General features: G+C 39.3%; 1 protein-coding gene across 5 annotated transcripts in view; it reads right to left on the minus strand.

Moving 5' to 3' along the window:
- The window catches only part of TAX1BP1 (Tax1 binding protein 1), a 56,032-nt gene extending 44,999 nt beyond the window's left edge, over positions 1 to 11,033 (minus strand). The window contains exons 1-2 of one of the 5 annotated variants that reach the window (XM_048302794.1): positions 10,761 to 11,033; positions 7,772 to 7,954 (exon numbers count right to left, since the gene is read on the minus strand). In XM_048302794.1, coding sequence (XP_048158751.1) covers positions 7,772 to 7,948 — 177 coding nt within the window. In that variant the 5' untranslated portion in view covers positions 7,949 to 7,954; positions 10,761 to 11,033. Of the gene's footprint in view, positions 1 to 7,771; positions 7,955 to 9,958; positions 9,978 to 10,153; positions 10,265 to 10,760 lie in introns of those variants that run through there. The other 4 variants (XM_048302823.1, XM_048302813.1, XM_048302800.1 and 1 more) reach the window with 4 other exon arrangements.
- Between the last annotated feature and the right edge of the window lie 2,177 nt (positions 11,034 to 13,210).

Consider the following 13,210-nt stretch of genomic DNA (forward strand, 5'->3'; position numbering starts at 1 on the left):
TTTTCAGCCATATAAACCAACTCAGTAGCCACAGTGGAAATGCTGAAGCCTGGTAAAGGTTAAGAGTCCAGCACCAAGTACTTTGCAATTTGGCTGCGCAAGCAGGGACAACTCAGCTGTCCCATAATACTCACCCTAGACAGGTTTTCCGTCTACTAATAAATAGACATGTAATCATCACAGAAGTTTTTTTTCTTCTATGCTGCCCCACAGATGTAAGCCCATTTCTTACTGCAGTGTCATACAGTGAGATTAGCTTTCCCATATTTACATTTCACCCACAGTATGTTTCAGCAAAATACCTTGAAGAAAATTTGCCAAATAGAAAAATAAGTGGGGGGATGAGGGAGGGAGCCTGAACAGGGAGTGCCTGTCTGTATAGCAATAATGAGTTATCCAACCTGAGGGAAAATAATAACCATTTTATTTCACTGTATCTCCTCCAATTCTCATCTCATTCATCTTACACAGAATGTAAGCTTTTCTAAGGCAAAAGCTCTACCTTACAACTGCACAGTGCTGTCAGTGTAAAAATTATTTCCAAATTTGTTTTCATTTCTTGAGTTTCAGAAGATAAGATTTTTCTGATTTTCCATTTTGTTAAATTTCTTTCCTTTTACAATCCCTCAGTAAAGTCAGTCAATTCAATCTCGAGACAAAGTGCCTTAAAGAAAGACCACCAGCATGGGAAGCTCACTTGGCATTTTGTTCCCTGGCATCAGAAAGCTGTTACACAGCTGAAAGAATAGCAGTGTTCATTCTGCTGCATTAACAGTGCCTGACCCATCTGCAACATCAGCAAGCCAAAGAAGCAAACCCAGGAGAACACTCGTTTAGCTGAACCAACTTGGGCATAATCAGTGGGCCTTTGCTGTAGATACCGAATTGCAACCCAATTTAAAAAAAAAAAAACCACAAAAAACCAACCACAAAATTTATCACAGTAAAAATTATGCCCTTTTCTAATTTAAAAGGTAAATTACATAGCTGAGAAAGAAATCTGGCAAAGCACCCTAAGTACTGCAAGAAGACAACATGCTACCTCTGAAAGAAGCAAAATTACAGATGGTAGATAAGGTTCTGGATGTATGTTATACAGTTTAATTACTACTGACAATAGTAAGTCAGTAGCCTTTCCACATTCCCCATGGTAAGAGACATTTACTTTGCCCCAAACCACAGACAGCACAGGTGTCTAAGCAAAACACCACTGAAACCAGTATCATAGGAAGTGACTTCTCTAAGCAGGTTTGGTTTGGGCCATAACCCTGAGTTAAAGTAAGGTTATTTGAAAGTCACAGCAATGCCTGTGCTACTGTAGCACATAATCTACAACAGGCAGCTACAAACACTAAGTTCTTCTAAAACAACTAACAGGAAAATGAAAACATCTGGGCGCAGTGAAGCTCATACCAGCCAAAATCACTGAGAGTTAACACTGACACACCATTGATGCAATGCACTTTTGAACACAGCAAATAATGGTATCTAGATAGCAGTTCTGAAAGAATAAAACTGTACAAAAAATTTCAGAACATGGACATAAGGAAAAGTACTTATTCAAGTATATGGTAGTAACATTCAGGCATAGACACTTCAAAACAAGTAAACAAAGTCAAACCTTGGGGGTTTTAGTATGTCTGTGATCACCTCATACCACATGCAACTTTGACTTACCTCAAGCCAAGACGCTTAAGCCTTCACCTCAGACATTACCTTGCTACTCATGCTGGGATTAAAATCAGTTATACAACAGGAGCCCTAAGGTTGAGACATTCTTGGGTAGAAGATGGTTGCAAAGTACTCTAGATTCTTTATGAAAAGCTGTAATCTGAAAATGTTCTCGCAGTCCCAGACCTGAAGAAGTCCATCTCTGCTGAATGTTGCAAAACACGTACATTAACTTGGACTATTGCAAACTTATGGTATTTGTTGCAGTATCAAGGTACTATGAGGATCCTAAGTTATGATCGTCTCTTATTGGTTGTATTTCTACCTCATAGTTCAGAGCAATGTGTCAAAATGATGTTGACAGAGTGCCTAGACCATAGGATCAACTTCCTCTATTAGGTATATGTCAAAATAAATATAGAAACAATGTGAATTCCCTAAAAGTAAACCTGTTACATACGTAAATTACTGTCCAAAGAAACGTATGACAGATCAAAGATGAACAAAGCTCCTGTTTACTTTAGGAGATAAGCATGAAAATGTATTTAAAAAGAGCAAGTGGGGTTTAAGTGAACTATTTTCTCGCTACCACATCTCATGAGAACTATCAATTAGCAAAATCTTTTATTTCAAAATTATTACCAGCTACTGACTACTCTGTTATGCCAATTCTACAACCTACTGCACCGAGAAGTTTTCGAAAATTAATGAAACTTGGAATAAAATGGTAAGATTTCTTGTCAAAGGTAACATCACATAAACCCAGATTATCCTTCTCTTCATCTCATAAAGAAAATAATGCTTCCAGGGACTTTCTTTTTTAAACCAAGTCTTATTTACTTTCCAAAGAAAGTAAACCAGAAACCAACAGAATCACTCTAATTCACAGATATAGCAATTCTCAAAAACATTCTGAATTCCAGTAATTCTTTTCCCAACTATTTTAACAACAGGACATACTGCCCACTGCACATTCCTGTATCTATCATGGCCAGCTGTGCAGTGATGATATCATGCCAGAAGAATGGTATTTCTATATGCATGTGGCAAATACATCCAGATGTTGTGTTGTACTTCAGAATGTAATCTGTATATATGCAAGTAGTTGTTGCTTAAGTTATCAATCTACAACAAAATCAGGATATTGAAATGACTCACACAAGATGTACTGTTATTTACAGTCCAAAGGAGACTAAATAACCCAGAGTACTATACAAAGATATATCTAAACTGCCTTAAACACAAACACCAAGTCGTTTCTTAAATACAATATTAAACTGTGTTACAAAAGTTTTTGACCACACATCAAACTTAATTCTGAGATCTGCTATAAATAAGGACATTGAAAAGACAGAAATTAAGTTGCATGTAAATACAGGTACTGCACTGATGCACAAAAAGTAGCTCAGGCTTGGCCTTGTAAATACTGAGTAGTCCCTCTGAGCAAGAGGTACTTTTTGTGTTCAAATAAGTTACTAAGATCTTCCCAATTCTGGTTATTCAGTTTTTCCATATGTAAGGTTACCAGAATGTCATCTCACCCTTTTTAAGGTGTGGATATTAAAAATGTTGAAATTAAGAAAGTATTTCCTTTTCTTCTCTAGGGATACCCTGAGACAGCTAATATCAAAGCATGTCTACAACTTGTCAATATCCTAGAGGAAGGGTAAAGAAGATTACTTAGAAAATTATTATCAACTAGAACTGAGGAACAGAAAGGTTTTGATGGAATAGTTAATTAATGACACAGCAAGACTGAAGTCATTAGTGTAACATATGTAAGACTGATTACCTGCTGATATTGCAGGTCATTCCAGCATGCCTGTCTCAGCTAAATTACATCTTCAGAAATGCACAAAGTATTATGATATACCCAACAAACACCTACACCTTTAACACTACTCTCTTGATGCAATGTATCTTTATAATGCCCATAAAAGCCCTTCCTCGTGCCTTTGAGATGTAGAGAATCTGCTTCTCTTGTATACTGAACATCTGACAGCCCTGTTTGCAGACATATGCTCCAGAGAGGCAGGCGCTGCCTCCTAGTAACCAAGCAAGTTTTCCAAACACTTCTGCAAATCTGGCCTTTTCATATTAATAATGCAAAAAATATCACTCGGCCATATGATTACTTTATTTTACAGTCATGAGATGTAGAGTTCCCTACCGGAAATTAGGACTACCTACAGACAGGCCAGTTTTGCAACCAGATGCAGTGCACACATTAGTTACTTTTCCTCATTTCAAAGGTTTAGGTTTGGGTTACACTAAAGGCCTCTGCAGATTCTGATTAACCAGAGATGAGCAGAAACAAATAAAGAGGTCTTGGATCACTCTAGGAATACAGCTCTCCTGTGAAATCAAGGCTGGTAATCAAGGATGGTAAGTCTTCTCACCTTTGACTCCACACTAGGAACCATCAGGTTACGCTGCACAGAAACCCTCAGAAGAGGGAAAGCTGATCTCAAATTCTAGTTCTCGTAAAACTGCATGAACAGGAACTCAGGCTCAGGATGTCCATGCCAAATACTAGACCAGTACTTATCTGAAAAAATGCCTTTTTTTTTCTTGGTAACACACAAGGATATAACAGATCAAGATCTTTTAGCACTTGATTACAGATGACTCTCCAGAATATCATAAAAGCAAAAAAACACATAGCAGCAATGACAGACAACAGATTTGAAGACTGAGTCAAAACCTGTGTTTGAGTCCTCTCCTGTAGGGGACAAGTAAGAAAAAAACCACAAAACTAATAAAAGATGCATATGCAAAACTTCTGCTCTAAAGCACAGTATCTTCATTATTGTACTTCCCACATCTCTCAGTTTTTGCCAGATGTCCAATACCAGAATTAGTGTATGCATTTAGATACATCTAGCTTGTAAAAAAACTGGTATATCTGAAATAATTCTCCTATATGCAACATGACTCTTTCAGTTTATGAATGCTGGGTCTCCATTTTTCTGAACAACACAAAATTACTTTCCTGGGAACAGTTTTAAAGTTGTTACTGCCACCACGAAGAGCCTTCGCTCATTATTACTAAAGTTCAACATTTAGCAATTTATGCTGGGAACAAAAGAAAAAGAATCCCATTTCACCTACAGCATATGCAGAGAAATTAGTAGTGTCTTAAGTTTTACAACTTCAAGTAAGGTGCTCTTAAGAACAGAACTCTAAAAATGTTTGAAAGAAGTTTCAATTGTCATTCCACATGAAGCAGCCATGCCAATAAAGCAGGCACAGCCCTTCCCACATACAGCTTCCCAGTCCCCTTGTTTCCATCACAGTGATGCCAGCACAGCTGGCCATTGCACCACACCATGATCAAACTGAAGAACCAAACCAATTGTGAAATAAGATGGTAAAAGCTGGGGGAGGAGAGGCTGTATTTTCCTGGCAGATCACCCCACTGATCCATTTCACTGTGCAGCTGCACTAACAGCTGGACCAGCAAAACAAAGGCAGTAATATAAGGATACAGATAACCAATATTTACTCAAGACATCATTGTTGCTGAAGAAATGCACTTGCATCCTAAATAAAAACTATTCACTTAAAAAGGTACCTAATTTTTTACCTAAGGTATTTTTTCAGTTCAATAAAAAAATTCTTATCTAGCCAGTAGAGCAAACAAGACAGAATACTGCTGAAGCCATTGACCCCTAAAATTCAACAAAAATCAACATTAGAAAAAAAACCAACATAATGTTCACGGAGTGCAGGAACAATCTTACTTCATACTTATTTCCTATACCACTCTGAAGTTACCACTGTTTGCTGGGGCTTTTGCTGAGGTTTTTACTTTTTTTTTTTTTTTTAAACTAGGTGCCTTTTTCATCTGTGCACTATTCACTATTACAACACTAGTTACCTTCTGTGCAATTTCAGACAAAGGTTAAATGACACCAGCTTGAACAGATTTGTTTTCTAAGCAACTTAGGCACTTCAAAAAGACAAGGTGAACTTTATTCCCTTTACATGAACAGCCTGTGAATCGACACTTCGAGTTCTATCACAAACACCCCACTTTCATTGCATACTAGGCCAATACTGAAGGTCATTAATTATTGTTCTCATAAATAGTCAAGATTTGCTTTTGCCTTTTTTTTTTCAATCACAGACTCACTTTACTAAAATTGCATTGCATCCTCCATAGGTGTTTAAGAGAGGTAAATGAAAAAACCCCTGCCTGCTTTCATCAGGTTTCAAGCCACTTCCAGGTGCTTTCTTGTTTGTTCATGAACAATCAATTCTCTAGAAGTCACTCATTTTTACACTCAGATCACAGTGCAGTACAACTTCTATTATCTATCCCAAGATGACTACATTTTCAGAGTTTATTTTACTGCAAACATTACACATACATATTTGTAGACACAGATACAATTAGACAGCTGGCTCCATTTAACTCAGTGTACTGTAACTATATTAAGTATATTCATAACACTTAGTATAAGCTGATATAACCACTGAAAGAAAACCATTTTTATTCTTTTCTCATCTTTCAATGCTTCCTTCCCTTGTGCTGATGAGAATTAGGCAAACTGGAAATTCAGTTGGGGAATACCATTTAAAAAATCTAGTCACAAAAACACCGGTCTTAACCTCAATCAATTCCCTGATTTGATTCACCACACAAGAACTTGTTTCACATAAAGAGGAAGCACAAGCAACAAGCCACCCTGCATGAAAGACGTTTCTTTGAGCAGAAGCACTACCTTATGCCAGTTCAACGTGTTCCTCAAATGACTGCCAAAGTATTAGTTAAAGTGGAATAAAGTAGAGTAACTTCAATAGTTTACAAAATCTATCATCACAGTCAGGATGAAATCAGATACCTGTACAGTGTACACAGCATTTCGTGTAGTCACTGAAAAACTGTTTTCCAACCATTTTTTTCTTTTACCTACTTATTAATTCTAGAGCCCTGATTGCCTCCCTCACTTAGGCCAACAGACAAAGCCATTACATCCACATTTCAGTAATTTCAAGATGCTTATGTGCAATATAAACAGAACCTTCTATAAAGTTTTGATAAAGAGGGTTTTTTTACATTTCACGAATACCATCAACTAAACATTCAAGTGTGCTCAGTTACATCATTTGTCAAAACTTTGCAAATAAGACATTTATACACTTATTTTTAAAAACAACTTATTAGGGAAATGTGCCTGTTTGTAAGCTAATGCCTCCCTGGGCACAGTTTAGTGACTATACAGTCACTGCACATAGCATTAAAAATGCTTCTGCTTTGTTACAGAGCACAGTATTTCTACATTGCAGAGGAGTAATTTAGCTTGAAGACTCACAATCTGCAGATTACAACGAAGTAGAGCATTTATTCTTAAACACTGGACTCAGTTCTACGTGAAAAGCCCTACAGTAACAAATTAGTCTGTCACCCTTCTCCCCTCCCCACTGCCAAAGCATCACTTCGTTAAAGCCTGAATCAAAACTTCTATTAAATAAAATTCAAATAAGGAATTCAAGCATCATCTATTAGGAGCCATACTGACAAAGATACACAAACCAAGGTCTTAAACAGAAGTAGATAAAAAAATTAATCAATTTCTAATCCCATAAATGAAACTTTACTAACCTTTAAAAATATCTCCAAATATCTTTTTTTCAAGGATCTGTTTTGAATAATTTTAGTGATCTATACTGTTCAGCCTGTTCTAGCAACAAAAATTAGTCAGTGATGTGGGTCAGGTTATCTCCAGCTTAGTTTTCATTCTTTGCACACACATTTCACATGCACTGTCTCACATTTTTCACACAGTCCTGCTCACAATGTCACTCTGTAACCACACATCTCTTCTCAAATCATCTCCATTTAAGTCTGTACACATTAAACCTTCCCCTTTACTCCAGAAGACTTCCAGCTGGACTCATTCCTCTAGTTTTGATCTCCAGTTTGGTCTTTGTTACAAAACTGACACTCTTAACAGCAGGAACCAATACATCACTTAAATGATGGTCAACTTAAAGTTTATGAGAGAGCTTTTACTGTTGCTGAGATTTATCTTTTTAAACTTGCAAGAGAGCAAGCAAACATTTGAAAAATAACAACAGATCAAGCATAACTTACCTTGAAAATACCAACCCAGTCTTTCTGATGAGGATGGATAAACTGGGTCAGAGTGTAGTGACACTCAAGATGTGTGTTTGGAAGATAACTTTTTGCAACATTTTGAAAAATCACATGCGCAAAATTGGAGGTCTGCAAAGTGCTAGCTGAAGACGGAACTTCTTGAAAGGATGACATGATTATCTGTAACAAAATTGTAAAAGTTGTTATTTGAACATAGTGGAAAAACAAGTTAAGTTACAAAAATTAATCTAGTTGAAATACACATGACAGAAAAATCTAACTATTAGTTCCCCTCTTCCGAAAACAGAGAGCCATAGACTAAATTCACGAAAGCACACTGCCTCAGCATCACTTCAAAACAACCACCTCTCAGAATAAAAGAGCAGTCATTTCACCAATGACATCAAGATGGAGAGAAAGCATTGCTTAGCTGAATGCCCCCAGTATTATATCTCAGTGGAATATGGAAAATAAAAGCAGTGGTGTGAAAACAAAGCAGGGTTCTAACTTAATGAAAGATTCTTAATGGTTCTAGACAGGGTAGAGAAGGAGAAACAAAAGTTCCATAGTTTCCCTGCTTTAGACTTTTCACAAATCTCTAGTGCTGAGCGCTTTTCACAGCATTTTTACACATGAAGTTTTTTGTCCCCTCTCAGTAGAAGTATCAAAGTTCCATTTTAAGACCTTTTTTTAAAAATAAGAATGTTTATATGAACAGGACGATTTAGTTTGGTTTGGCTTTTTTCCATACTTCTTCGAAAGAGTTTTCCTGCCCGTTCAGCAGTCTGTGGGCATCTTTTACTATTCTCACTGTAACACACACTGCATGTTTAGCTTCATTACCATAAACAATGGCCTGCATTGATAGCAGGAACATTGAGGTATGCATGCAGTTGGAGGGATTAACACTAATCAGTTCGACTGCAAAAGCTTTTAATCGTGCTTTCCAGTCACCACCTCATTCAGGATACATAGTGCTACAAACCACAGTAGCACAAGATGCTTCACAAGCCGAACAAGAACATCCCTTCCTCAGAGTCGGCAATATCTGCCAAAAATATAATATATGCAACTGAGAAGTTTCAAGTGTGTGATTCCAGTGTACAAGCACAATTTTGTTCAAAACATCTGACATTAGGAGGATTAGGGCCTTATGTATCTAACATTTCTAGAAAGATGAGCTATCCTGTGCTTGCAATTGCTGTTGAAAGTAATTTCATACTGACCAAGCACATTCACACCTTGAAAGAGGTTAACTGCCAAGTGTGTGACATAATATATTACTTTCCTTGAAGATACATGTGGAAACCAAAACCAGAAAGAGACAGGCACAGCAAGCCTCAAGCAGTTCAAGGATTAAAAGCTGTTTGTATATCTCCCATAGCCTTTTAAAATTTCACCAGTTAAAAAACAAGTAGCGATAACCTTGTGCTTTCTGAAACAAAAAGCACTCTGAAGTAAACAGGTATCCATCATGCAAAACAAGGAAAAGGTAAATACAGGGATTTTTTTTTAGTTTTAATCCCTCAATATTTTAAGCTTACTACAGCTCGATTTAGGCTAACACAGGAAGTACATACAGGCAGCCACGACAATATTTCAGTGTATCAGATGTTAAATAAAAAACAGTCTTGTACACTGACCAACATAGGTTACAAGATAAAACACCAAGCTTGTGAAGATTAATAAAGAAAAACAAGAACTTCCACAAGCAAGAAACTGAGTAAAGATCAAAACACAGTTTTCTAGAGACAACAAATCGTATCAGTTATGCAGCTTCAAAGTCCAGAAGAGTAAATGCTACAGCACAGTAAAATCCTGACAACCCCCACACATCTCAAAACAGAGGATTACATTCAAGGCATCTCTCAATTCACTCTGAACTATAAATGGTATGCATCAGCAATTTCTATAGTTCTAAAAGAAAAACAATAACCTTAGTTATTTTCAAGTGCAACAAATAAATTCATTTTTAGTAAATCAGTAACTTAACCAAATAACATTTACATGAAATAGTGGGTTTAATTTTCATTAGACAGAATAAATACAAAAAAGAGTAAACACAGCATTAATAACAAAATCAACTGAATTTTTTTCAATAGCTCTATTTTTAAAATTGTATAGTTCAGCCTAAGCACATATTGCAAAAAAAAAAAAAAAAAAAAAAAAAAATTAATTAAATACCCATTTCTGCACACTCGTCGTCAGCTGCCACAGCTGAATACTAGCTCTAGTGGAATCAGTAAAGGCAGGCTGGTTTCCAAGCCCAAAGCAGAACTGTTCACAAATCTAACTTGTGCAGACCAGCACAATCATCTGGGATTACTGCTGCCTAGCAGGAAAATCCCCGGAGCTTAGATGATGCTCAGATCTACTTACAGTTCAAGGATAGTTATGGGGATGCTGGGTGCTTGCTTGCTTAACTCACAGCTACCGGCTAGGAAACGGGAGAGGAGGAGGAAGAACTACGCATAGGCTTCCTTACTGACATGACAAGCGCTTCCCACGGGAAGGCTGAACGACGCCTTTGGCTTTGCGCAGCGGAAAGGACGGCGAAAAGGAGGAAAAGCTCGTCAGGCAGGAAAAACAAAAGCAGGACGAGCCGCACCTCCGCAGTCAGCTCCTCCTGGAGTCCCAGCTGCGGTCCCGAGCCCCCGACATCCGAGCCGCCGACACCCCCGGCCCCCAACTGTGCCGCCTCCCGCCCCTTCCCCGCCGCTGCTCCGCCACCTGCCCGACGCGGTCACCTTGGCTCCGGGCCTTCGCCTTCCTCTCCGGGCAGGGGAGCCCCGCCGGCTCCCGCAGCCCGGCCCCGCCGCTCCCCTGCCGACCACGACCGGCCCGAACAGCTGGCGGGGGCAGGTGGCGCAGAACCGCGGCCTCACGACCCGGCCGCCCCGGCCCGCCTCAGAAGCCGCCAGAAGCCGGCGGGAGAGAGCGTGTCAGCCCTGCCCGGCCCCCCAGCCCGGCCCCGGACAGCTCTTACCTAGGCAGACGCGGAGGGCGCCGAGGACATCAACAAGGGCCTCCGCCACCAGCGCCCCGCAGCTCCGCCCGTCCGCCCGCGTCACTTCCAGCCCGGCGCTGCCGGCGCGGGGCGGTCCCCGGCAGCGATCCGGTTGGAGACCGGAGAGGCGCGTGGCGGTCTCCGCCTGCCACCGGGACACGCCCTCGGTGGGGCTCGGGGGATCGGGTACAGCGGTGTGCCCGGCGTGTGCCCGACCGGGCTGTTGTTAGCTCTGTACGGCGCTGGCACGGTGCCCTCCCGTCTTGTCCGTGATTACAACATCACCTCTGTCGCACTCAGTTACCCGAATTAATCATCCCCTCTTCCGTGTCCGACGTCAAGACACAGGCGTGCCGTCACCCTGTAGGTCGCCACCGTTAATCTGCCAGCCTTTGCAGGTCTCCCCAGGGCAAGGGAGCGGTGAGATAAGAGCGACTGTACACGCTTACATAGGGTTCTGCCTGGGTACCTTGGCGGATCTCCATGAAAGGACGTTACATCACACACAACACCGACTCGGAGAACCGCGGAAGCAAAGAATCATTTAGACTGGAAAAGACCTTTGAGCTCATTGCGTCCAACCTGTGACCAATCACCACCTTGTCAACTAGCTCGTGGCACTAAATGCCACGTCGAGTCGTTTCTTGCAGGGGATGGTGATTCCACCACCTTAATCACTTTAGTTGCCACAAGTTTATACAGGATTAATAGCTTTTATCACATCTGATAGTTTTAAAACAATCTAGATTTAAATGGTTTGGGCATTAAGGCTTTTCCGACTATGCTCGCAACTACTTCACAGACTCCACTCAATTTTCATCCAAAAACAGCTCATAGAGCACTTAGCAGAGTCACAGTGCTGAGTAAAAGCAAGCGGTGATGAGTACCCATCACTGGCAGGCAGGATTTGTCTCAGCGCACCCAGTGGTGGTGGCCACTACAGTCTTCAAAATCATCTTAAACTCTTTGCTGCTACCATTTCGTATGTGTTTTCACGTGTATTTGAAACAAACAGGTTATGTGGAGAGACACAGTGTTATTATAAATAATATTATATTTATGGCATTAGAATCATTGAATTAGGTTTCTGACAAGTTCACCTGTTTTTTCATGGTCAATCTTAACAGAAATGAAACTAAGTTGGAGCACAGAAACTGTCTTTAAGTAATTATGGTTATTCATTGTACTTGCGCTTCTTGTTTCTGAAAACAATCTAATGTCTTCAGGTGTATCACAGGTTACTAAGTTATCCTTTGATTTGTAGCCACAATGAATAATCTCTTATATCATCCATATATTCCATATCTCCCTGGAAAGCAGTAAATTCCCTCCATAGTACGAACTGATCATTTTAGAAGACACAAGAAGTGTATGTAGAGCAATCTCTCCTGTAAGACCAGACAAACTTTTGTAGTGGAAAATGAAACCAATATCTTGTTCAGCAATAAATATTTGTAAGGAAGCAGGAAGAGCTATTTCTTCTTATCTCAGCCCTCCATTTCTTCTCCTTGCTGCTCTCTGCTCTGTATGACGTGATAAAGGGCTGTTTAAGAGTCACGAGACACTGTTCTCATGTGGGCTGGAATTTAGAAAGAACTCGGGGTTTACAGTCACCAGCTGGGGAGTATCAGCATTGGTGAGACTAAGTAGTTTTGCTTTCATTTAAAGGTATTATAATGTAGGTTTATGGGAATATGACGGGAAATTTGAAATAAAGGTTTTCTTTTGCAGATAACAAAGTTTTTACAAGTGAATGCCTGGAAAAACAGACAACCAACCAACCCACTTCTGTTTTCTAATTTTTAAAAGTACTTATCCCCAGTTCTGAGTTTTTTAAGAAACTGGAGGTATTTCCATGTTCACTTAATAAATGTTCATTCAGTCAATAAAGGTAGTTATGGTTTACTCATAATTCAGTATTCAATTACTATTTCTATTGCTTAATGCATATGGAAGAGTTAAAACAATCTACATATGTTGGCTTTCCCATGTGCAGTGTAAATATTAGGACAAATAAATCAAGAGTAATCTTGTATTTTCTTGTACTTATATCCACAATTTTCAGGAAAATGTATTTTTAAACTTTTAAACTCGCTATCTTAACCACATATATATAACAGCTATAATATATACATAATATAAAACTATTTCTGACTAAAATAAACATATGGTTTAATGTGTTCTCATATATGCTTTTGCATGCTAGGTTTAGATGCCAATCTTATCCCTCTAGAATTTATAGATATTTTACAGAAAGATGGTGCAGAGTCTTTTCTGATTTTGTTATTTCCCTGTCAAGATATGAAATACTTGACCAAAATGCACAAGTGGTGCACAGTGATCCAGAATCAACAATCAATATCTTTGTACAAAGATCTGAATGAAGAAAAATGTGACTGGAACTGGTGAAACTTGCACTTGGCTCTGAG

The sequence above is a fragment of the Corvus hawaiiensis genome, chromosome 1 (genome assembly GCF_020740725.1).
Source record: "Corvus hawaiiensis isolate bCorHaw1 chromosome 1, bCorHaw1.pri.cur, whole genome shotgun sequence".
NCBI classification, from domain to species: domain Eukaryota; kingdom Metazoa; phylum Chordata; class Aves; order Passeriformes; family Corvidae; genus Corvus; species Corvus hawaiiensis.